We start from the raw sequence: 25,905 nt of genomic DNA on the forward strand, positions 1-25,905 counted from the left end.
TATACGTTTATGATAAAGTTAAAACATCTCTCAAAGTCTTCTTTTCAACATCAGTCAAATTATCAATCATTGAATGTATATTATTACTATTTTTTGTATATGCTTGTCTTAGTATATCAGTCAAATGTTGCTATGTTTTCGTGGAAAAACGAAGGAATTAGTTTGAATGGTCTATGATGTACTGTACACAAAGATCAAAGAAAGATGTAATGGACTTACACCCATATCGAGTTGAGCTAATGGATCAGAAATTAGATCTTCGTCATCATCTTGAGCATCATTTTCGTTACCATCGCCTTTACCGTCAAGCCAAGCTATATGAATGATAATCACCATATCAGTTTCACTCTCTATGCTCTCCGTCATACACATTGCACCTCTTTCTGAATGATTGGATTATCGAGATAGGAAACGAATTACTCACATGATAAGAAATCAAATTCTCCTGCACCATCACCTCCAGCTAACAAATCATCATCATCCCAATCCTCGTCCTTTTATAATGTAAGAAATACATGATCAGCATAGAGCTTTAACGTGACATTGATCCTGGAATCGAATATAAAATAGATGTATGAATGAACGTAAAAACTCACTCCGTCATCTTCCTCAATATCATAATCTGATTTTTTACCTTTACCTTTAGATCCAGGTTCACTTTGAACATCTTTCAAGATCAGTTTGAACGCTTTGAGAGGGAATGGAATTTGAGTGTATTGGTTAGGAGCTATAAACAAAGTTTATCCTGTAATTAGCCTTATGTGTAAACTAAACAGTCCAAACTAAAGACGGAGGAGGCAACTGACTAGTTTTAGTTCTTGATCTTGTCATTATAGCTGTTGGAATCGGAAACCAGTTATTCATTTTGCTTTTGGTTAGCTGATCACTCCACTTCCAGCATCACAGATAACATGGTAAGATATTGAAGAAACACTTACTATTTCGATTCCTCTCATCAATTATCATATCACCTTTGACAATCACTCCATTCAATCGTTCATCTTGCATTGAGAACAATTTCGATAAACCTAAATCTGATACTCTAATATTCCATGAACCAGTTATTGTATCAGAATGTTCACACCATGAAGATAAAACTATATCTAATCCTGTTTTCCTTGTACCATCAGAAGGTAATGTATATTCAAATGAAGATATTAAATCAATCGTTGAAGATGTATATTCAGTTCCAAATAAATATGCAAAAGGTAGTACCAATGTCTGAACTCGGGAAGGAAAAATTAGTAGTTTGTCCCTCAAAGCTCGATTATTCATGAAGGATGGGTGTACAAGACAGACAAACTTACTTGGATAAAACTAGGTAATTGAGCTGTAATCAATCTACCTACAATAGCACGTAACAAATCAGGTAATACAGGTGCCATGACACTTCCAGCTTTTCTGAATAAGTGCATTATCAATTCACCAACGAAAATTCCACCTGATTCAGAGAATGTGGGTGCTAAGAAGCGAGATAAAAGGTGGAAAATTGAATGGATACCATTGTTTCCTTCAGCGTCGTGCCTACATTAGAATGGGCGGATCAGTTAGCTGAAATTGATTTCGCTGCAATATTCGCGAGAGAAAGTTGGAGATTCTTTCATATTGTTGGTGAGAGGTCACATACCATTGAATCAATTTATCACAATCCTTTCTGACGACCAAAGTAAGGTGTATCATGCCGTGCTACAATTCGTTATTATTACGTTAGTTATAAGGATTTCTTACTCACCAGAGATAATCAACTTACCTGTATGACATCCATATCATCTGTACTTCTCAAGATATTCATGACAGCTACCGTGACACTTCCGATCAATCCAGGTTCTAAGGGACCACCTCTAGTTCTTATAAGACTATTTGCTAATTGAACAGCTTCTCCGGGTATATGAACCGTATCATCGTCAACCGGAGTAGATATAACTTCTGCTAATTTTGGACCTATGAGTCTGACAAGTGCCGGAGCAACTGAAGGATTTGGTAGAGAAGCAAGAGATTCGAATGTTTCTTCTATAATAGCTGTCGTTATAGGATCTGCGAAAAATATGATCAATCAGTATTCTCAAAGTGGAAGAATTCATCACGACATCAAGGACAAAAGGAGTATCCGAAAGAGAAACTCACCATCGGTATATTTAACCCAAACATCATAAATTCTGCTTCCTACTTCAACAACAGATTCTTCATTGATCAAATTCGTATCTAAAGCGAATACAGCCCTAATTGTTTCAAGTACGAGGTAAAGCGTTTCACTGGAAATTTCTGGTAAGAGAGGTAATAGTAAAGAGAGAATTTGTCGAGATTGAGGTTGCATAATTTCAGGAGCGATATGACGGCAGAAGCTATAAATGTACGATACATATCAGCAATTGAGATCTTGAAGATAAGGGCAAACATTTACTTTTTAATCGTTTTAACAGCGGAGATCTTCACAGGTACACTAACTTCCCTAGATTCCAGAACATGTACAGCAGCTCCAAGGTATTGTCCAGCCAAATTTTCAGATAAGAGAGAAGCAAATTGAGAAGCGAAAACAAAAGCTCTTCCTTGTAAGAATGGAGTGTCTGTAGTAAACATGGAGTTTTAGCAAGTATGTATAAATCTTCCCTCTTTGATGAACTTACCTGATTGACTCAATAATCCAGGAATGACCTGATCAAACAAGAATTGAACATCGAAACTTGGCTGTTTTCCATCCGCTTCATCATCATCAAGGATATCTCTCAGATCGTCTGAAACTCCCCCTACTAGTGAAAGTGCTGATTCAAGTGGTTTCCACCTATATTTGTAAGTTCGTGAGTAAGCTAGGTGTATTATCCAAGTATGAAGAGCTTACCAATCAGGATTACCAGAAGATCTGGCACCAGCTGATTCTTGAACCCTTTGTTGTACTTTCGATTGCAGAATTGATGTAACAGGTTGTCGCCACTTATCCATCATTGACTAGGGTATACATCAGTGTTGATGAAAGCAAGAATTACAAGAATAAGTGAACTTACTCCTATCAAATCATATCCTGTAGTCCTAATACCATACTGTTCAGTCTCATCATCTTCGTCAATGACAAAAGCATTTGGATCTTCCATCCATTCTTCTTCCTATAATACATTTGCAGTATTAGCTATTCCTATATTCAGATTTATCAAAATTCGCTCGAATGCAAGATTTGACTCACATTTTCTCTAGTAATTTGAGTATATTCAATAACGATATCAATTATACCTTGCATAACTTCATTTCCCTGTTCTCCGTTTAACAGAATTCCAGGAGCGTTTTTGGTTCTTACAGCAGGAGTTAAAAAATCAAATATCGAACAAGCTAAATCCGTTATATCAATCTTTGGATCTAACATACCTACGTCTGATGTAGGTGATGGAGGTTCAGGTGCATCTTCAGCGTTTGATAGATAGAAAGTTTGGAATAATGGTAATAGCGATCTTAAGTTGGTTATCGATAATGGTATATATGTTGATAAGTGTGGATGTAGATATTTTGGGAATGCATTGTGAAGTAATGAGAAAGTCTAATTAAGTAACCGTCGTAGAGTTGATAATTGGCTTCAAAGTATTACATTTCTTTTCAACAAAGTCAATGAATTGAAAATCCACTTACTCTGAATATTTCACTACGTAAACTTATCTCTTCCCAATTCTTCCTCACTTCTTCAGAAGCATCTATCGATAGTAATTGAGTGAAAGCATTTAACCAAACTGGAGATAATTGATCCATAGCTGATTTCACAGAAGCTGGATGTTCATCTTTTACAGTTTCCAACATTCTTAAAGTTTGTCTAAATACTGATATAGTTTGAGCTCTTGTAGTAGCTGAATGATGCTATGTATAGTACAGTATATCAATCGGACCGTTAATTATAAACATGTCTTTCATCGTAATTTTAAACTAACTTACCTCTGGATCACCTAAAATATTCAATACAGCAGGTAACAAATTTTCAACTACAGGTAATAATTGATCTTCACTTAAATCGTTCCTAACGAAATCTGAAATGACTCTCATAGCTCCATGTACAGAATTTGATGATCCACTCAATAAACCAACTAATTGTGATAATAAATCTGGATAATCATCTGGCCAATCGTATCTTGCTACAGTGGATAATGCGAAAGCCTTAAAGAGTATATTGAAGTCATTAGCCTTGAACTTGAGATTGATTCAAGAAAAGCATGTTTGTACTTACAGCTGCTAAACGGATTTTACGTTGAGGATCTGATAAACCACTCAATATTATAGGTCGAATTTGAGCTTTGGCCTGATATCACCAAAGTACATATGAGCTGACCAGTCAATCTAATGCGTGAAAACAAAACTTTCAGCTCACTTCAATGGGAGTGATAGGTTTTTGGAAGCTTGACGAAGCAGGTGTCCAATGTTGGTTGACATATTGCTGCAAAAGTACACCTGCGGAGTATCATCATCAAGATACAATGTTAGTTGAATGATCATGTGTTATGCAGAAACACCACAAGAGAATAACTTATCTGTCTTTGAGAAAGGTCCACATCTTGGGCAAGTAAGATTCTAGCAAGACTCAGACCTCCTTCTGTTATAGGTCAATTCGAATCAGCTTAACAATTGTAGTAATGTAATGTAGGTAAACCTGAAACTGGACATACCAGGAACTAAGAACAGCTGCTTTAATTGTTCTTCAGCATGTTTCCGTGTAGCTTCATCTGGATTTAAAGTAGCCTGTAAACAAGCTAAGACTTGACCTTCCATCTTTTCTAATTACTATGAGTAAAATCACAACTCGATCAAGGTCACAGATGAATGTCAAGCATAAAGAACTAAAACTGCAGAGTGAATTTCATGAAATTTATCTTAATAAATAATTATTTGTTGATCTGAAACGCGCCTTTATTAACGTGAGACATGACAGATGAAAAGCGGAGAGGTCCGTCAACGAAGAGGAGGGGTATAAGTAAATACGTAATACTCTTCACGAGGTAACCGAGGTCAGTGCTTGTTATGTTATGTGTTTGTGTTGTAGAGTACACCACTACACATGACCTCATACATAACATTTCATACATAACTTATACATATATTCTACTTTATTGTTCTTCAACCTGTTGTTCACAATATCTTGCTTATCAGTATCCATATAGTCCACCATCATGCCACTAAGAGATCTTCTGAAGAAGCGTAAGTTTCATTTAGACCATATATCATTCATCGAGCATGGATAGGTCGTCTGACCATACTTCTCGGGTCGACTCGCCCGGTCCGCTTTTCAACGTGAAGCAGCAGAGATGGATTGACATGTTATATTTTCTCTTGATATAGGTTTTACCTCTGCTATACAATCGATACCACCTCCAGCGTGGAAGATTTTGATCACAGATGATCATTCACAAGCATTACTGGATACTGTTTACAAGAATTTCGATATCTTGCAGCAAAATGTCACTTGTAGGTATCTCCAACTAAATCGCGCTGGAGACAAAAGCAAAAACTAAACTCTTATTTGAAGTATAATACTGATTACGCTACTCTCTGATAGCTGTCGAACCATTACATTCACCTCGTCCACCTATGTCAGTAGATGCCATATACCTATTGACTCCAACAGCACAAAATGTAGATCGTATATTGGCAGATTTCAATGGTAGAAGGACATATAAATCTGCTCATTTATACTTCATAGATGGTCAGCTTACCTTCTTCTAGCTGTCGAACGGGAAAGCAAGCTGAATTGTAAATGTCTTAGGGATCGACGACAGATTAGCTCAAAAATTGACTGATGGATTACAAGGCGGTGTTCTTCAAGCATTCGTAGAGCTTTACTGTAATGTTTGGGGTAAGCTGCTTCTTCCTATCTTCGCCTCTAGTAGAGTATGGCTAACGCGTACGTGAGACAGCCATCGAAGATAGGGTTTTCTCGCTCAAAAGTCCCGGAGCGTTCTTCACCATGTTTGGACCTTTAGGAGGAGCTGCATCGGCGGATTTGGCTTTAGAAGCTTTTGAAGATGATGTAAAGGTTTCTGGACGATCTGTGAGATATCTCGTCAACGCTTATGTTAATTCTAGTAGCTGATCATTCTTACATATCTTTCATATAGATTCTCAACTTCTTAGCTACAATAGACGAATCTCCGTATATTAGATATTATCAACCACATCACCATTCTCCATTAGGTCCGTTAGCAGCGCAAGCACAAGCTTCCGCACCTGTACAACAACAAGCACCACAATCACTAAGATGGAGATCAGCTATGGGAGGCTCGAAAACACCTGAAGTTGTGGGAGAGCATCTAAGCAAGAAAATAGCTACTCAGGTGCAGAATGATTTGGATGAGTATTTACAGAATAACCCGGAGTTCCCAGTAAGCCTACCTATTTAGCTTTGTAATCCTCCACGCTGTATGGCAGAAAAGCTGATATCAATATTGCTCAGCCGGCAAGTGGAAGGCCAAAAGGTGTCTTGTTCGTGGTAGATCGATCAATGGATCCAGCCGCTCCGTTACTTCATGAGTTCTGGTATCAAGCTATGGTCAATGACTTGCTGAAGATAGATGACGGTGTAAAATATCGGTCAGTATGCTTACCAATTCTCAATAACAGTTTTGGGATTTAGAAAATCCTCCCACAGCTACCTGACGCAGATTTTGACATTTAGGTATAAATACACCAATACTATAGGAGGGATAGAAGAGAAGATAGCCGATCTTACCGAAGCGGATCCTGTTTGGTGCTCCGTGCGACATCTTCACATGAAGGATGCAATAGATACACTCATGACAGATTTCGGCAAATTCGCGCAGGATCATGCTGGATTTTCGGGAGGGGGAAATGTCAACGTGAATGATCTGAAAGATATGTTGGCTTCTTTACCTCAATTCCAAACGCAACGAGAACAATTCTCATTGCATCTTGATATGGCTCAAGAATGTATGGGATTATTCGAGAAGAAAAAGCTTTCCTTAGTAGCAAATGTAGAACAATGTTGCGCGACAGGTTACACTTCTGAAGGAAAAGCTCCAAAGACATTGGTAGAAGAAATGGTACCTTTACTGGATGATCGGGTCAATATCACATCTCTCGATAAAGTTAGAATAATGGCTTTATACATCTTGTTCCGAGATGGTGTAGCGGATGAAGACAGAAGGAGATTATATCAGCATGCGAGATTATCAATATCGGAGCAGGATATGGTAAATAACTTGATCCATTTAGGTGTTAAAGTGATAAAGGTCAGCTTGGTCTTCGTTTGCAGTGTCCGAAATTAGCTGACATTCATACACAGGATTCCAGTCGATCGGTCAAATCTAGAATCAAGCAGAAACCTTCTAATGCTGAAGGCGAATATGAATTATCGCGATACAAGCCAATTGTACAAATGATGCTAGAGGTAAGCTTTGAAGGTATATTTATACCTAATCATTTTAGCTGACAGATTGGTATATAGGATCAATCTTCCTCGAGACTTGATCAATCCAATTTCCCATACCTAAGAGATGCCCCCGCCGAAGCTCAAACATCGCTTCGAGCAGGAAACTCACTTGCAGCACCTTCACAATCTGGTTCTCTAAGATCTGCTAGACCGACGTGGCATAAAGCACCTTCAGCAAGAATGAACAATACAGAAGGTAAACAGAGGTTAATCATTTTCATTGCTGGAGGTATGACCTATAGTGAGATGAGATGCGCATATACGGTAGGACAAGCACTAGGAAAGGATGTATACATCGGTGAGTGCTTTTTCAGAACAGTCTACATATTATCCATGTTCAGTCTAGTATCGAGATAAAGCTGACAAATGTGGAATGTGCCAGGTTCTACTCATGTTCTCACACCAGAGATTTTTACCCAACAAATGAGAGCATTAGGTAGAGGAGGTATTGGTGCAAACCCTCCTGGTGGCTTCCAGCCTCATCCTCAAGGACCAAATAGACCACATCGTTCACCTGGTCAACCGACATCATACCAAAAGTGAGTATCTTGGTTTTCGATCATCTGGTTTCATTTATGTCTAACGACTATTCATTTGACCAGCATCCTCGACTTCAGACACTGGACAGTCCCCGTAGGTCCACCGATCATACCTCCACCTCAACCACCACAGCAGCAGTTGTTACAACAGCCTAAACTACAACATCAATCTTCGTTTGCAAGTTCGTTAAATGGATCTATGAGTAATTTGAGTATAGGCGGTAATGGGAAAGACGGTAAAGATGGTGAGAAAAAGAAGAAGAAGAAGTTGTTCGGGATAAAACTTTAGTTCGGGTACAAAAGTCAATAATCAATTAAATGGGGTATAGATGTAGTTGTAAATCTTGTATATTTCCTTGATTGCGCATATACGTATGTAACTATGACTCGACTTCCCGAACTCGACTGTTCGGACTATATGAACGAAGTAAGCATGCTGGTGAGAGTCACGAACTCTTTCCGTCGGTGTCTTCAATTATTCGTCATCATCGTCCATCGGCTCTTCGTCACTGTTGAAAAGCTTCAGGCACGGTTGTAGAAATGACCTCCACGCTGATGGGTTTTCCTTTTCTTCGTTGTTCTAGCTGTTTTGGGACGATAAAGTAGCCGAATATACCCAAAACAATAGTAAACTACGGCACCAAAGACCTTAACAATACCAATTACTCAGCTTGATAGCCCCTCAGCATCTTCCAGTCGTCGATTGTCTCCTACTTAACGTGTAAATTCATCTATACCTCATTTTCCGGGGTCGAATAGCTCGAGACCGTCCACAAAAAAATCGTTATGTCACCCTCACCAAAATCAACGAAGATTGAATTTGAACAGCTATTAAGTGTATCAAAGAAGGATCATGATAGAGAACATTCACCTACTCCTATAGTATCTGAATTAGAGATGTGAGTTATTGTCATACTGTAAATCCAAACAGCATTTTACAAACGTGAAAACAGAAAACGAAATCTTCAAAGGAATGTACATCTCACTGACCTATCTGTGTTCTCAATAGGGAAGCAGCGTTATTGAGGAGTGTCATTGATGTTAGACCAAGTGAGTTGCGACTGACAATGATTTCGTTTCATGGCTCTCGTGATAAGTATGAATTTGTCATTAAGCAAATACCAAAATCAGATGGGGTAATTCCAAGCTGATAATTCAATCATTATCATTCTATTCTTCAGTTGGTCGACATAAACATATATTGATCATCCAATTACAATCTTCAATGCATAAACGTACGGGATTATGGATACCCATAGAAGATATATGGAATAGATTAGGTGATTTATATAATTTAGAAACTTTAGATGAAATGGTAAGTGTCATTCAATCATTCCTAGACAATTCTTCTTTAGTCTATGACGGACCCTATAACCTTATCTATATTGACTACTTTTGATTTATTATTCACTTCATTTTTCTCCTAGTCGTCAAGCTCTTCAATATCATTACCGTCTTCCCCACCAATATTATCACCTTTAATACCTAAATCAAATTCAACCAATGTGCCTACAAAAGAACGATCAAAAGAGAATAATGGAGGAGGGGAAGGTGATTCACCGAGATCAGTTAGATCTTCGTTATCACCATTATCCGATATATCAATGACAACACCGCGTAAACCTAAATCAAAATTAAAATTAAAATCCCAAACTCATACTCAGACTAAGAAGAGTAGGAAGAAAAATCAAGCTCCTTCCTCTTCTGAGGATGATGAAGATCAAAATGATGAACAGAAAAATGCCAAATCAACAGAGATAAGCAAATCGTCAAAGATTATCAATTCAAAACATTTTAAACAATCTTTCGATTTACCTTATTTCAGGAATCGTCTATCACCTACTAAACCTAAAGTAGAAGCCGAGGAAGATGAAGAGGAAGAGGAAAATTACGAAGATGAAGAAGAAAACGAGAACAAGAAAGAGAAAGATGAATCCCTTATAGGAGAAAATCATTTTGATGAAGATGATATAAATTGGGAAAAAATTATATATCCAAGAGCCAAAGAAGATGGCTTAGATGAAATTTGGGGAGGTCAAGATCCATCTTCTTTAGTAATAGCAGAAGAAGGTGATCAGGTAGAAATGCAAAAAGATGAAAAGGAGGAACAGGTGAATGATGATGGACGAGAGAATGAAGAAACTGAAGAGCAGGATGAAAAAATGAATGAAAGTCAAGGAGAAGAGGAGCAGGAAGAAGAGGATGTAGCAGAAGAAGAAGAAGAAGCGGAAGAAGAGGAGGAGGAAGATGGAGAGGAAGAAGAGAAATCATCATCACCTGTAAAACGACGTCCAGGTAGACCACCAAAAAGTGTTTCGACACCCATACCCTCTGCCAGAAGATCATCTATAGCAACGAGAAGAGATAGTATAATCACAAGTACGAGACGTAGAACAGCAGCAGGTAGAAATAAAAAAATTGAGGATCCAAGTGATAGTGAGGAAGAAGAAGTCAAACCTAAACGTAAAAGGGATGAAGGTGAAACTGACACGGTAAGTCTCTAATCTCTATAAACGACGTCTTGATTCGTTGAGAATGGCAATTTACCCGGGTCAAATGTCTGAATTGCAATTTTGCTGAAACAACTTTTTGCAGAGGCGGCGCAAGAGGAGATAAAGCAGAGCATCTCATATATTGATGATAGATATTGTATTTTAACGCAAATGAAAAGTTTGTAGCAAAGTACTCCTGATATTTAGTATCTTTCAAGAGAATCATTCATTCAGTACACTTGGTCAGCATTAGATTGTTTATCGTTCAAGTATCATGCATTTATGTGTCCAAGTTGATGATATCTACAAGCTTGATTCATCAATCCAAATGATCTACCTCATTCCTAATCTAGGTTCAGCAGTTGAAGGTCTTTTCCTGATACCGCCTACTATTCTTCTTGGAGCAGGTTTTAATCCGAATGCAATAGGTTTTATTGTATCACCCATAACATCTGTATCTTCTTTCGAGCTTGATGGGTTAATAGGTCTCGAACGTGAAGTTATACTTGATGATCTTGATAATAAAGGGGTATTCAAAGGTGAGATAGAAGATGTGGATGATGTAGTTTGAGTTGAAAAACTAGGTACTGGACTAGAACTTGCATTGAGTGGTGATCCGCTTGATTGAATTTGGACTTGAGGATGTAAGAAAGGATGTTGTTGTTGTTGTTGTCTTTGTTGTTGATATTGACTTTGAACTTGATGTGAAAATCTATTTTGCCTATTTGAGATCAAGCTAGGTTTGGTATTCGAATTCGAATTTGTATTTGTAGGTTGTGGATGTAAAGGTAAAGAAATTGAAGTTTGATTATTTACCAAAGGTAATCCCAGTGTACTTGCTGTAGTCATATTGATTATGCTATTTCTAATAGACGAGTTATTATTATTGTTATTGTTATTTCCATTATTGTTAGTATGTACAGTCACAGAAGGTGGAGAATGTACAGACTTTACATTTGAAGGGTTTATCGTTGGAACAGGATGTAATTCAGTTATATTTACAGGTGGAGTAAAAGGTCTTGATTTAGAAAATAAACTTGTAGCTCTTTTTCTACCTTTTTTCTTATCTTCTGATCCCCCTATTGGAGGAGTATTATTATCATTAGAAGTAGAAGTAGAAGGTAAATCAAAAGTTGAACTGGTGGGCGTTTTAGACCTTGAACCTAAACCTGATCTACCAAATGTTGGTGTTTTACTTCCAAATTTATGTATTCCAGCTGAACTTGGTCTTACATTTGATGTACCGATAGAAGTAGAAGTATCATTTGCAGTCGATATTGGAGATTTATTTATACTCAAATCATGTTGTGTCTGATTATGTGTAGGTGTAGATGTCATACTTGCAACTGCTTTTGCTATTGCTCCGAAAGTTCTACTAACTGATCTTGAATGTGTAGCATAGGTTGGTTGTCCTGAACTTGGTTCTGTTGGAGGACGACCATGTCCAAATTGAATTTGCGAGTGAGTCTGAGATCGTTTTCTGACAACATTTGTTGTAACACTTGTTTTGATTTCGTTTTTCTCCTTGGTCACCATGTTGCTGGGTAAATTGGAAGGTATACTGTCGTTGTTTTTGGGCGGTTTACCTATATGTGGTGGTTTAATCTTTTCACTCATTATATTTGAAGCTAAAGATTTTTTGAATAGATTTAGTAGACTAGTTTTCAATGCTCTTTCTGGATTAAAGAAATTAGGTGAAATATATAAACCTAATGGGACGATTATCTGTTATAGAAAATACGCGCGAACAATCAGTATGTTATATACTCGGCATTTCCTTCAGATTCTCTTTAAGTAAGAAGATATACTCACTCTTTCATTAGCTATTTGTTCACCTGAACTTAATGATATTTTATGTTGAACTAAATATTCGAATTTCCATTCTGATTTTGATTTATCTTCTAATCCACAAACGGAATAAACACCTGGTTCTTTGATTTGTAAAGTTGCACATCTTGATAAAAAATCAAATTTATCATCATTGTTCATTGTTAATCTTTTTAAAACTGGTAAACCTTCTAAAGCCTATATGTGTACGTATCAAACAATAATAAGTGTAATAATATATTAGCTACTGTGACACTCTTTCATCGTACTGTTATCTATGCAAGTTATTTTCATGACATGATAAAACTTACAGCAGAATGGAATAACCATTTATCTCTTTCTTTAGGATCCATACCAAATTCCCAACAACCAGTTTGTTGAAAACTTTCTGGTCTTGTTGGTGATTCACACCATAAAGCAGCTTCCTTTAAGGACTTTTCTTCTCTTTCCCTGAATACTTGAGGTTTGATTGATCTGATAAACTTTAATGATGATTGGAATTCACGACATCCTTCCTAAATAATCGTAAATTACCAGATCAGCTCCACCTCAATTCTTCATTAGTGCAATGGATTCTGCCAAATATTCGGAACTAGGAAAAAGGTTCGAAACTTAACTCACTTGATCAACCCATAATTGAATAGTCATACTTTTATCTACATTTCTCAATGCCAATTCAACTTCATCTCCGACATCTATAGAATTCGTAGTAGAAGTAGAAGTTGTATGCGAAGTCATCAAACTAATATTAGATTTGTTAACATCGACTTTGAAATCAATTTGAAGTGCATCTGCATTCTGGTTGATGATAATAGGTAAAGCAGGTAATTTCTTATCACTTGAAATTACTCTTGATCTAGGTCTTATAGTTGATTTTGAATTTTTGGGTGTAGGTGTATTTTCAATATCATCATCTTCGATCAAAAGTAATTTAGGCGGCCAAGTTTTGGTTTTTGCTGCGTTGATGGTATTCGTTAATTCTGGTGTGATGATTGTATCTGATAGAGGAGATTTATCAAAATCATTGTCCTCTACCTCCTCATATTTCCTTATCGAAGAGGATGAGTTGATAGATTGCGGAATATATGTTGATTCCAATTTGTTAGAACTACCAATGCCAACTGAGATATCCAGTGTAGAGGGCGTATGTAAGCTTAAATCTAGTGTACTATTTGAACTTGAGAAGAAACTATCTTTTCTTATTTTTCCCTTTTCATTTGAATTTTCTTCATTTTCTCCTTCATAAGCTGATAAAGTGAAACTCCAATTATCTTCTATTTCTTTATCTTGAGCTGACAATCCCACATTGTGCTTTCCAACATCGTTTAAATGCAGATCTAAACCGTGTCCAAAAGTATTAAAGCTTTCTGAACTATTTTCTCTATCCAATCTACCTGTCTGTGAATCAATTGGTTGAAACGAAGAAGAATATCTCGGTGTACTCTCATAAGGTCTATGATCATTTAACCAAATTTCATTTCTACCTTTTTCATTGAATATATCTTCTTTGAATTTAATCAATATAGGTGAAGGCACATTTGAAATTTCACTTAAATATCTTTTTGGTGATAATAGTAATTTACCCTTTCTTTCTTTTGTTGTACATTTCCATGAACACGTACATGAACAGGAGGATCTTCTTTCAGCATCTCTAGATTTACGTTTCTTTGATGATTTTTTACCTTCATTATGATGTAATCCAAATCCTTTCTCCTCAAAACCAAAACTGTCTTCTTGAATATGATCATCATGATTAAAATCGAAAGGTAAATCTAAACCATCTTGCGATTCCCTTAGATTTGATTCATAAGCTAATTTACCAAATTCACCTCTTGAATCAAAGATTAAAGGTAGAATTTCAATCTGAATATCATTTTTCATTGATTTCGATTTTCTCTTACTGTATGACTTGGTTGATTTATTTGTAGAATTTTCTAAAACTTGAAATAAAGTTTTGATTTGTGTATCAGGTGAAGATAAAATGATTAATTCCAAAGGTTCAAATTCGTATTCATACTCTTTCTTTGAGGGTGTAAAGACTGATTTAGATGTTGATGTTGAAGGTGAATTTGATAAATTACTTAAAGCCGTATGTTGGTTATTCAATTTACCTCTTGGTGATGATGATGAAGTACAAGTAGGTGGGATTTTCACTGGAGAAGGTGCAATTCTCCTTAGCCTTGCTGAAGAAGGTGATGATGATGGTAATTTACTGCGTATTCCTGATCCAGAAGTGGATGAGGAAGATGATGATGGTGGAGTTGGCATATTCGTTAGTAATTGTGTCAAGTAATCAGTACTGAGAGGAACGATCGAAACAATCAGATGATGATTTTAAGCGTTAAGAAAGGCAAGAACATTAATCTATACTTGATAAGATACCAGTTTCATATCATTGAGAAACGACATAACTAGGCAGATCTTTCCTGATATTATGTGCGCATGTGTATGATCATAGTTGTATGACGATTCAACCATCGTGGTCAATATCATAACGTATCGTTGTTATGGTTCTTTACGGTTGAAGCTTTGTGGATAGCCTAACGAAATTATCAATCCTCTCTTTTTGCGTTTCATCGATCAAAGGCGTTTTTTGTTTGGTTCTTTTTTAGATATCAGCTAACGGTGAATGATTTTCTAATACCAAAACGAATCAACATCTTATACTGCTTGGCTGCCTGTATTTAGTATTCCATACTAGCTTGATACAATATACATATGTAGTATCAAATCGACGCATCATGATGAAACGTACTCTTTAGCCCGACAGATGTAGAATTGAATGTAATCTTGAGGTATGTACCTGAAACTAATGATCATTCGAATTGGAATCCAACTTGGAAAATCTTAGATCATTCAACGAAATTTGAATTGTTGGCGGAGATTAAAATACGTTAGAAAGTGAGACACGAGATTCTTCATTCAGATTATGGTTTCTATTCGGTCAGTCACCAATACGTGGATATTTCCGAGACATTCTTGAAAACATGCCAGGTACGCATAACCATTTTGTTCCTGTACTATGATGGGGCCATTAAAGCGATCAGACCAAGTTCTCTGTATAATGAAAACCAAAGACATTAGCACTATTACATAGTCACTGAGATTCGGGAGCTTCGAGACTCAAATCATAGATAAAGAACGAAGATTAGCTTCTTTTGAACATCTGAACGTACCTTCTAACTTGATCACCGACTAACATCTCACCATATTCTTCTTGTTCACCGAAGCGTTTGACTGCTTCTTCTTTTAATGATGGTATCGGGGAGAGTTTGAAATCTGGGGTAAGATGCCAGAACTGGATTTCATAGTACGTAAATTAGATGCTTATCACACGGATCGAGACTTTCCTTGGAATTGATGAATCATTCCATTGGACACTTACGAAAGTTGACGATATTCGAATGAGCGGACGATCCGGCCATTCTTGTTTCCTCTTATCGATAGTCTAAATATACAGAATCAGCAATAAAAGTCAGCTGATGTCGCAATGACATTATATGCACACTTCGCTCTAAGGATTTCTGCTGACTTACATCCAGTGTAGCTTGTGTACAAACGACCTCATGATAACCAGCTGAGATGACAAAAGACAATATCATATTAGTATCTCAAGTATCGGAAAATTCGGAGGGAAACGAACCTTTTATCAAACCACCGGTCAACAATTCAATCTGTTTTCCAGCTTGTACAAGTAAACAACCTGGCGGTATTTTGACCTGAATCTTTTTACCTGAATTCCTCGCCCATATATGTACTGAAATTGCAAAACGTCAATAAGAGCACTGAATTCGAGAATTGATAAAGCGTATCAAGGAGGGTCGCGGATGGTGAAAAGGACAAAATTTGAACACTTACATCCTGGGTACCTAGATTGTCCGTGTATGGTCAAGAAATTCAAATCTGTGTGGAAACCAGCATATATCCTGCTCAACATCACGGACATTCAGTACCATTAATCGCATTAGTACAATCAATCAATCAATCACGCACGTGTTCAGCTTTCCATATTTGACTAAATCAGTAGCTGTGGGAGCCAATAAATGCGATCTGAAGACCGAAGACAAATCATGGGTAATCTGTTAGCTGCGCCATTATATCTCAACATGCAATATGAACGATAAACAACATACCCATAGCGTCCAGCATCAGTGAATGCATTCTCTTCCAGTCCTAAACCCGTAGCAACCATCTTAGCTACACCTTCGACGCTGAGATTGAGTGAAATCAGCTATCAGTGCCTTACACAACCTCCCTTTCTGATCATAACCTTGACTTTTCTGCTGCCCGCATCTTGTTAAGCAATAAAATTTAGCTGAAGGTTATGGCACTTACGCTTGCTTCATACAACCTCCCCATTCATTGACACCTTCTTCCCAGTTACTCTGAGAATTCTGAGGAATGACATTTGGAGCTTCTAAAACTGGGAACTTTGATTCATATGTCGGTTTTTCTGACATCCTGTGAAAGAATCTAACGAGAAATAACATTTTGAGGATCAGCGAAGAGGAGTAAACATGAGTACATAGTAAAACAATCTTTCATCTGCACTTTTGAGCTTACCTGCATTTTGGATCAGCACCATGTTCACCTAAATCTATTGGTCTTTCACTTTCATCTAAAGAGTTTATAATATGTTGACAATTTTCATCTGAAGCACATTTTGGTTTTTCTGTATTTTCTGATGTCACTCCCTATATACAATAAAGAATCAGAGGAAAGAGAGGAAAGGGGGTACAAGCCAAAAGATCAATCACAAGATAGATTTACAGTTAAGTTGTAGAAAAAGGCTTACAACTTGATAACCGAATTCTGGTCTTTCATCTTTCCTTAAATCATTCTCTGATTGATTGAAATATTCTTCGAATAAATCAAGGAATCTATCATTCGATTCTTTATTTGCTCTTGAATCTCTCACTATCAAAGCTCCAGTCAAAATCAATGACTCGGCTGCTTTACGAGCTTCATTTTTGGATTCTTCAGAATTTGGATTTGATGAATACTGATCAAGAGATATCGTTGTTATTTCCATTTTTATCTTATCAAAACTACGATAAACCAGTGTCGAATATGGTCGGTATCAGGATTCTTAAGTGTATTAAATCCCAGCTTGAGCTGTTTCACTCTGCTTCATTGAAGACGATGAGCTGGATGGATTGAAAGAGGATTATAATCCTACAACGGATCTTCCTTATTTCAACTTCCACCTCCTCCCAAGCTCTAACCTCCACTTACGCGTTAAACCGAGCCAACTGAGTTCTACCTATTATTAGACAAATCACATATGGATCACAAACATGGCTTACAGCATGCGTACATGGACAGCGTACGATTGATATTACCCGCAAGAAGGTATAGCGAATCGCTATGGTAGTGAGTTATATTCCCTCCATCAGTACCACTTGATCAACAGCAATGAAACAAGTTCATAATATTGTACGTATCCCGCCGAGTAACGGTGTGAATGTGCGCCAGATAAGCTGCTTGCGATCAGTCGGAAGCATCCACAGCAAGTACGAACAATGCGAAATGCAGTTCGCAGACAAAGCTATTCGCAATGTTTGTTTCATGACGATCATATGTATGTATAAAGAATGAAGAAAATCTATTTCAAGAGAATGTACACCAAAAAAGCAGAGTTAAAGAAAATTTAAGTTTGTATACCAATATGGTTATAATATGTAGTATATAATTATCTTATGACGGGTAAAAACGAACCATATGCACATTATTCAAGTTGTCACACCAAAACGCAGACATCTATTATTTGGGATTGATAGCCAATGCTGAGCTAACATCTTATAATCTGTCACCAGTACCGATCGAAGTGACTTTGAAACCAATATCGGTAAGGGCTTTTCGATCAAGGATGAGTCGACCATCGAAAACGAAAGCTGGTCGAGGACAGTTGTCGTAGATCTTTTGCCAGTCAAGAGTCTTGAATTCGTCCCATTCGGTACAGATGACAATGGCTTCAGCGTTGTGACAAGCTTCTTCAACGGATTGAGAGATGGTGACGTGAGGTTTGATTGGTTCGGCTGGAATGTCTCCGTAGTCGGTCAAATCGAGCCAGATTTGGTCTTTGCTTACTTGAGGATCGTAGATGTTAATTCTAGCTTTTTCAGTCAAGAAGTGGTTGGCAAGGGTGATGGCTGGAGATTCTCGGGTATCACCAGTGTCTTTTTTGAAAGCCCAACCGAGGATAGCAATCTTTTTACCGGTGATGGTGTTGAATAAGGTATCAACAACTTTGTTGGCGAATCGAGATTTCTGGTATTCGTTCATTTCAACAACGGCTCTCCAGTATTTGGCAACTTCAGGTAAATGGAGGGATTCTGAGAGATAGACCAAGTTAAGGATATCTTTTTGGAAACATGAACCACCGAAACCCTATATGAGCCGCATCAGTATATATAGACAATTGATCCAGAAGCGCAAGAGAAATAAACCTACAACTGAAGCTTTCAAGAATTTGGAACCCATTCGAGTATCTTTTCCAACGGCGTAAGCAACTTCATCGATGTTGGCACCAGTTGCTTCACAGATGGCGGAAAGAGCGTTGACTGAAGAAATTCTTTGAGCTAACATAGCGTTGGCAGCAAGTTTGGAAAGTTCTGAAGACCAGAGACCGACGGTAAGGATTCGTTCTCTTGGAACCCAGTTGGCGTAAACTCCAGCAAGAGCGGCACAGGCGTCAAGACCTTGTTGGGTTTGGAGAGAACCGATCAAAACTCTATCAGGAGCGAAAAGATCTTCGATGGCGGTACCTTCAGCCAAGAATTCTACAAAATGTCATCGAAATCAGTGAATCAAGCTATTTCGTAAATATAGAGCAGACGTACCAGGGTTGGAGAGAATATCAAAATGACATCCTGGCTTGGAGTTGGCTTCAAGAATGGTTCGCATAGCGCTATATCACTTATCAGCTGAAGTATAGGTTTCGTGGATGTCAGGAAGACGTACTCGGCAGTTCTACATGGTACAGTTGATTTTTCGACAACGATCTTTGATGATTTAGCGACTTCGGCAATTCGTCGAGTAGCAAGTTGGAGGAATCTAAAGTAACGCGTAGTTAGCATAAAAACTCCTATATCTTGTCTGGACACAGCTAGGATAACTCACTTCAAGTCAGCGGCGAAACCAGCACCGATACCTGACTTCTTGGTTGGGGTGTTAACGGATACGAAGATGAGGCTAAAAGATGATATACACGTTAGCTAGCCATTTTTCTACGTACAGAATACGGTTTATGTGGTGAAGGTATACTTACTCGGCTTCTTCAATACCCTTGTCAACATCAGTGGAGAAGAACAAGTTCTTTCCTCTAGCCTTCTTCACTACTTCATCAAGACCAGGTTCGTAAATTGGAAGTTCATCAGAGTTCCAAGCGTCAATTCTTTGTTGGTTAAGATCAACAATGGTGACTTGGATGTGAGGACTGAGAAGAGAAAGTTTTGATCAGGACATCTTTCGACGCGTAACAACAACGATATACAAAGCAAGTGAATAGGAAAGCGATTGCGAAAAGGTGAACGAGGTATGCAGGTAGATGAAACGCGTTGTTTCACCACCGCCTTGAAACAAGGTTTCGTTTCGGACAAGAATGATAACGATAAGATAGTATATGAAGTTGGTGTGGTATGTATACTCGGTAGCATAGAAGGGATACATGATCAGTGATAATTGAAAGTACTCACCATTTTAAAGCACTGTATAGATTGACAAAAAAAATGGGGAGAAAACACGTTAGTTGTGGTTTATACGACGCGTAAGATTATGGAAAAGAATCGCGTACATGACAGCACAAGTGGGACCACCTATATGATTTTTGGGAAAGTTAGCTTGAGATGACACAACAAAGAGGAAGAAGCTGTTTAAAGTGACTTACCGACGTAACCAGCACCGACTATTTGTCAAAAAACAAGATCAATCAGTAATCTATACTTATTCATGTTGGGGAATGATAGCACAGCAATATCGCCTTTTCGCGTTGCACTTTTCCAGAATTCTAGATTGAAAGGTTAAGCAGATGACAAACTTACTACAACAGATTTTCTTGACTTCGATAGGAGCCATGGTGGAGGAATGACTTTTGGGTATGTATAAAAGAATGTAAAAGAGTGTAAAAAGGTTAGGTTGAGTCTTTTCTTCAGGTGATAAGAAGAGCAGAAAGAGAAAAAGAAATGTTGATTTGGAATGGAGGATGGAGGATGGAGGACGGTACTTTATCTTTTTCTTAGTCAAGTTATGGCGTGTATGGTGTAGTGGTGTATAGGGTATAGGGAAAACGGATTCTAAGGGGAAGCGAAAAAGTTATTCGACTATTCAACTAGCGCAGGTACCATCAAGACTGAACGCGTGGCAGCCCTTTGAAGCCTCACACGTAACACTTTCCGATTATTTCCTTGATTGTAAATAGTCGGTCAAACCGCTCAGGGTACAAAGAGAAAAGAGGAAAGAGAAAAAGCTTTAAGCTCAAAGAGTTGAAATCTTATTATTTTTGATCCCACGTTTCATCATTTTTAACGTTTGTAGTAAAAGGAGGTACTACTAGTACATGCTGATAAGCAGCATCAAACCTAAAATCGACTTTTGAACGTAGACATCCGGACCACATTGAGAAAAAACAAGGCATACTACTTGATCTTTCAATCCTCATATTGAAATCTATAATGTAAATTTCTCAAAGGCGATTACTAACCCACCAAGCACAAAATCAGGAATGTGCTGATTTCGAGAAGGAAACCTTTTGCTGTGTACCTCCTTTCGTGAACGAAAGGACCCATATTACCATCAAGATTTGACTGCGAATAACACTGATCCGCTCAGATACTGATCAATCTATCAAGCAATTAATCAAGAGTCATTAGACGAATCGTCAATGCGCTGATGTCAAGTATCATCCTGCCGCCGTTGTTCGGTTCCTCACCGCTGAGAAGACAGAAAACTGTATCAAACGATTTTTAACAAGTAGCTTGAATTGATATTGAAGAAGAAACGAAAAAAGTGTCAAAAAAGCCAAAACTACAGCACTCGGTATTCCCAAATGGTCCCCCACTTTGGTACTAATCAAGCGATATCTAACCTAGTTGCGCAGAACGGACGGGATGCTACGTTTTCTAGATTCTATGGCCGTAGATGGGAGGACTGTCTATCCTTAAAAGTGTAATCCCTTGTCATCATCAAACAGAGCACGTATAGTAATTTATCAAAATGCACACGGAATGCTCTTATAATCTAGCGTGAATCTTTCCAGTCAATTCCTTATCGCCGTCAACCCAAATTTCCTTTCCCCAAGTCTCTTCTATAGCTTGTTCAATCTTGTCAACATAGATAAACTGTATCTCCTTCTTGACTAACTCAGGTACATCCGCTTCGATATCTGCTTGATTAGATCGAGGTAATATAATTCTAATCACAAGTGAAATAAGTTTTAAAATACGAGATAAGCTGGATGGAACAAGATGACAAATTACTTACTTCTTAACTCCCACACGATGAGCACCAATTACTTTCTCCTTAACACCGCCAATCCGCAAGCTGTAGTTCGATATGTCATCAGCTCAATCTTTGCTAAAACACGAATATATATCAGAGATGTCTCACCATGAACCTCTCAGTGACATTTCACCTGTTATGGCTATATCTGAACTGATCACTCTGCCAGTGAGTAAGCTCACGAAAGCTAATACAGTCGCTATACCAGCACTTGGGCCATCTTTAGGAATCGCTCCTTCCGGAATATGGAACTGACGTTATATCTTGATATAAGCGTTCATCTTAACAAATGTTCAAGAATGCGCTTACATGGACGTCGTACCCTTTCAGCGGATTCTCATGAGGTGACTGGGTGATTCCTAAATTCATTGATCGAGACTTGACCTGCACAAGGGGATAAGTATTAGCAGAAGAACAGTTCAGGTTTCAGATTGCGAGAGCAGACAGACTCACCCATGTCAAACAGAGTTCTATACTTTCTTTGAACACCTCCCCCAATCTACCAGTGGTGACTAATTTGCCTGAACCTCCAGGTATAAGTAAAGTTTCGATGATCAACAGACTTCCATTTCCAGATCCGTTATATGAGAGACCGCTAACAAGATATCCTAGGTTCAGCATCTATACCACTGTATTGTATGTTTAGTGCGACGTGCAAGCACTCACTTGACTACTCCAGGTCGGACATTGCTATCAGGTCTTTCTCTACCATTGTGCGATACACCTAAGATCTTCTCCACGTCCTCCAATTTGACGAGAGGATCATAATCGCCTGACACAATCTCTCCATTAGGTTCACCGGTAGCAGACTTAAGTTCCCTTGAGATGGAATATTCGACGGCCTTATTTCTACATAGCTTCCCTATCTGACGTTCTAAATTCCTTACTCCTGCCTAAAGAAGACCGCAAGGATGGATCAGCCGTGATGGAACGGTCTTCAGGTATGTTCGATAAGACTCACTTCTCTAGTATAATCAGTAATAACCTTCTCCAAAACACCTTCCCTCAACTTGATCAATTGACTATCTAATCCACATTCTTTAATTTGTTTAGGTAAAAGGAACTTTTGAGCAATCGCTAGTTTTTCCGGTGTTATGTAGCCTGAGCAGTGTATAACTTCACATCTATCAAGTAAAGGCCAAGATATCGTATCCAAGCTATTTGCAGTGCCTATGAACAAGACCTGCGAAAGATCGATAGGGACATCTCCAAGATAGCTATACAGACGAAAACGAAGTCAGCTAGGCTTCTGTACAGTGAAGCTTAAAGAGTTTCACCAGTTTCGTATCACTTACTGGTCATGGAAATTCCAATTTTGAGCAGGATCTAATGCTTCTAGCAATGCTGCGGATGGATCGCCATGGAATCCTCCATGTCCAACTTTTCGCTTGATCAGTAATTGTCCATTTTTTGTATGATAATTAGATGCGACAACCTACCTTTATCTAGTTCATCAAGTAATATCAATGGGTTTGACACTCCAACTTTACGCATACCTTGAACGAGTAATCCAGGTAACGACCCAACATATCTATTCCAGATCAGTTGACATGAGCTTTATTGATACCACGACCGCACCAATGGAAACTTACGTTCTCCTGTGACCTCTAATTTCTGCTTCATCTCTCACACCGCCAAGTGAGATACGATGAAACTTACGTCCAAGCGATGTGGCTAGAGATTTAGCGATCGATCTATCGGTATCATCCATGCATCAACTCATATGCACAGAGAGAACCCCTAGCAATCATCTTTGAAAGATATTGTGTACTTACGTTTTCCCAACACCAGGCGGGCCGACAAGTAACAGGATTGGACCCTTGTCTCTATAAATATCCGCGGACGGTTCTTCGTCTTCCAAAATATCCTGACGGTCAATTTGATCCATCGAAGATGATTGATCATTTAGCTTGGATGAGGGAGGTACCAGAGAAAGCAGATCCTTTTCGATGTCCCCATCAAGCTTTTCTTCTCCTTTGATGTCGTTTGGTCTGACAGAGTTTACTAATTTCTTCTGCTCCTGAGATTCTAGGAAAAGTTGTCTTTTCAATCTGCAAAATATAGAACGTCAACATAAGTAAATGGAATTTCAGAGACAGGTTCATAATGCGATTGTACTATTATGGTATACAGCCTGACTTTCACTTTCGGTTAGTTGTGAATGAACGATAATTCGATAGACTTACCTATAAACAGCAAGATATTCAACAACTCTTTTTTTAACATTTTCTAAACCTTCATGATCATCATCTAAAAGTTTTTTCGCCTTTTTCAAATTTATATCATAATTCATTGAAACTTTTTTAAATGGTAAAGATAATAAAGTTTCCAAATAATTTCTTGAAACTCCATATTCAGCTGATTGAGGTGAAATTTTACTTAATTTAATTAATTCTTTTTTAATTGTTTCATCTGCTATCTTAGTGAATTCTTTTTTATCAATTCTTGATTGATATAATATAAATAAATTTCGAATGTCTTCTGGTATATTTAATAATGCATGATCATTATCATGATTATCATTAGATTTTGATTTTGTAGTAGATGGATCTTGTATAAATGATGATATAGAGGAAGATTGTGATTTCGATTTGGTAGGTATCAAAGCTCTGGAATTAGATAATTTGACCAAACCTCGATCTTTCGAAATACCCGAATCAAGAGGAGGTTCAATATCTCTTATTTTCATCAAATCTAATAAAATCTCTTTTACTCTTGTAAATCTTTGATTTATATCTGGTATGCCTAAAATTTCAACTTTTAAATCCCAATCAACTCCTACAATCGTAATTAACATATCTGCTAGTAAGGACGGAGGTAATATAGCCATTCTCGAATGAAGTTGTTCAGGTACTAAACGATTTGCATAGGGTAATAAGTCGATTGTAGGGGGGATCAGATTTGGTATAGCCAATGAATAAGGTGAACTTGGGATAGGGACAGAAGGTAATATCGATAGTATCGGAGGTAATGATCGAGGTAGTCTGATCCGAGTCTATAATGTATAAGATCATTTTCCGTACGATCATCAGCTTAAGTGCGATGTTAGGCCATAAGAGATATGCTCACTAAGCCTTCGACCAGGAGAAGATAAAGATCATCATCATCCGGACTTTTCTGAATTGTTTTAATTCTCGCCGCTACACATAAACAAGAAGTTCAGTGAGACGATTTTCGCTGGATTTTTGCAGGCCCGAGGCTATAAGTCGTAATACTCACCACATCCCCATCTTCCCACTCTCCTATCACCATCCGCAACAGGTATCACACCTATCATACCTCTTTCACCATTTCCACCTTTGCCACCAAGATTAGATTGGACAGCATCGAGTACTGAAGTAAGCTGGTTTGAGGTCAATGGTATACTAGCTCGAAGGTGAGGAAATAAGACCTGGGGTGGTGAGAGGGGAATCAGGGGCAATGACGAAGGTAAAAGGGGGGTTGTCATTGTGTTTCGATATGAATCGCGGTTACAAAGTTGATCTTGTTGTAAGAATAGCGTACAATCAAACGTTGTTTATATATATATCACGATAGGACCAATGAAAGGAGAGCAAATTTACTGATGTTGATCTTCGAATATGAAGGTATTACTAACATGAGGGGATGATTGATCTAATCGAAGATCGACGATTGTTGTTATCATTAAATTGATTCTTCGGTGGTCGTGTTGTTGTATTTCCGGTTATTGCATCTTTGCCGAGAATGATCACTCAAATCACCTCATATTGTAATCGCAACGTCCTCGTTATCTGACCTAAGACGGCGGCTCTCGCAAACTGCTTCAACGACCATACATAACCTAGTTTGTCTGTTTTTCGTGCACATACCATTGATTAGGTCAGCTCGAAATCTCACAATCCGTAAAATACCGAAACACTGATGAACATCGCGTTGCCGAAATTCAGGTAGAAAAGTCGGAAGTCGTCAGCCAAAGGTTCAACGAGTAATCAATCTGTTCATCCAATCCTGACTATATTCACATTCCTGCCTCTCGTTCTTGCTAATGAAAATCCTGAGCATTTCAATCCACTAGATGATATAGCTCTACCCTACTTGTTACAAGTAGCAAGGATCATCCATGCACTACGATCGTTATCGATAAGCCGAACCCTGCCTCGGTTCAGTCCAGCTCATC

General features: G+C 38.0%; 7 protein-coding genes across 7 annotated transcripts; 2 read left to right on the top strand and 5 right to left on the bottom strand.

Moving 5' to 3' along the window:
- Positions 1–7: 7 nt before the first annotated feature.
- Positions 8–4,737, bottom strand: L201_007583 (uncharacterized protein; the record flags this gene model as incomplete). The annotated part of the gene is made up of 21 exons (XM_066223289.1): positions 8–130; positions 220–314; positions 425–494; positions 597–727; positions 807–836; positions 939–1,221; positions 1,308–1,524; positions 1,628–1,686; positions 1,751–2,034; positions 2,125–2,342; positions 2,402–2,564; positions 2,625–2,779; positions 2,837–2,943; positions 3,000–3,098; positions 3,176–3,523; positions 3,613–3,834; positions 3,910–4,128; positions 4,199–4,270; positions 4,340–4,419; positions 4,496–4,561; positions 4,635–4,737. The coding sequence occupies 21 exons, from the start codon at positions 4,735–4,737 to the stop codon at positions 8–10; spliced, it is 3,144 nt and encodes a 1,047-aa protein (XP_066079386.1).
- A 398-nt stretch (positions 4,738–5,135) lies between these two features.
- L201_007584 (uncharacterized protein) lies at positions 5,136–8,239 on the top strand (the record flags this gene model as incomplete). Its single annotated transcript, XM_066223290.1, has 12 exons — positions 5,136–5,163; positions 5,305–5,430; positions 5,522–5,668; positions 5,729–5,818; positions 5,880–6,013; positions 6,081–6,344; positions 6,416–6,552; positions 6,638–7,211; positions 7,265–7,369; positions 7,427–7,709; positions 7,794–7,950; positions 8,014–8,239. 12 exons carry the CDS (start codon positions 5,136–5,138, stop codon positions 8,237–8,239), a joined length of 2,271 nt encoding a protein of 756 aa, XP_066079387.1.
- A 497-nt stretch (positions 8,240–8,736) lies between these two features.
- Positions 8,737–10,566, top strand: L201_007585 (uncharacterized protein; the record flags this gene model as incomplete). The annotated part of the gene is made up of 5 exons (XM_066223291.1): positions 8,737–8,849; positions 8,960–9,000; positions 9,132–9,265; positions 9,378–10,442; positions 10,546–10,566. The coding sequence occupies 5 exons, from the start codon at positions 8,737–8,739 to the stop codon at positions 10,564–10,566; spliced, it is 1,374 nt and encodes a 457-aa protein (XP_066079388.1).
- Positions 10,567–10,775: 209 nt separating this feature from the next.
- Positions 10,776–14,537, bottom strand: L201_007586 (uncharacterized protein; the record flags this gene model as incomplete). Its single annotated transcript, XM_066223292.1, has 4 exons — positions 10,776–12,167; positions 12,255–12,467; positions 12,581–12,784; positions 12,891–14,537. The coding sequence occupies 4 exons, from the start codon at positions 14,535–14,537 to the stop codon at positions 10,776–10,778; spliced, it is 3,456 nt and encodes a 1,151-aa protein (XP_066079389.1).
- Positions 14,538–15,289: 752 nt separating this feature from the next.
- L201_007587 (uncharacterized protein) lies at positions 15,290–17,301 on the bottom strand (the record flags this gene model as incomplete). Its single annotated transcript, XM_066223293.1, has 11 exons — positions 15,290–15,326; positions 15,446–15,567; positions 15,655–15,717; positions 15,806–15,846; positions 15,913–16,026; positions 16,128–16,195; positions 16,263–16,319; positions 16,403–16,480; positions 16,605–16,742; positions 16,833–16,963; positions 17,065–17,301. 11 exons carry the CDS (start codon positions 17,299–17,301, stop codon positions 15,290–15,292), a joined length of 1,086 nt encoding a protein of 361 aa, XP_066079390.1.
- Positions 17,302–18,068: 767 nt separating this feature from the next.
- On the bottom strand, positions 18,069–20,345 carry L201_007588 (uncharacterized protein; the record flags this gene model as incomplete). The annotated part of the gene is made up of 9 exons (XM_066223294.1): positions 18,069–18,659; positions 18,723–19,051; positions 19,112–19,179; positions 19,233–19,325; positions 19,392–19,463; positions 19,540–19,707; positions 20,065–20,086; positions 20,158–20,175; positions 20,312–20,345. 9 exons carry the CDS (start codon positions 20,343–20,345, stop codon positions 18,069–18,071), a joined length of 1,395 nt encoding a protein of 464 aa, XP_066079391.1.
- A 1,154-nt stretch (positions 20,346–21,499) lies between these two features.
- Positions 21,500–25,215, bottom strand: L201_007589 (ATP-dependent protease La; the record flags this gene model as incomplete). Its single annotated transcript, XM_066223295.1, has 14 exons — positions 21,500–21,680; positions 21,750–21,809; positions 21,876–22,018; positions 22,077–22,151; positions 22,221–22,362; positions 22,434–22,660; positions 22,729–22,984; positions 23,063–23,147; positions 23,207–23,298; positions 23,360–23,461; positions 23,543–23,818; positions 23,954–24,762; positions 24,837–24,907; positions 24,987–25,215. 14 exons carry the CDS (start codon positions 25,213–25,215, stop codon positions 21,500–21,502), a joined length of 2,748 nt encoding a protein of 915 aa, XP_066079392.1.
- Between the last annotated feature and the right edge of the window lie 690 nt (positions 25,216–25,905).

Source organism: Kwoniella dendrophila, chromosome 11 (genome assembly GCF_036810415.1).
Source record: "Kwoniella dendrophila CBS 6074 chromosome 11, complete sequence".
Taxonomy (NCBI): domain Eukaryota; kingdom Fungi; phylum Basidiomycota; class Tremellomycetes; order Tremellales; family Cryptococcaceae; genus Kwoniella; species Kwoniella dendrophila.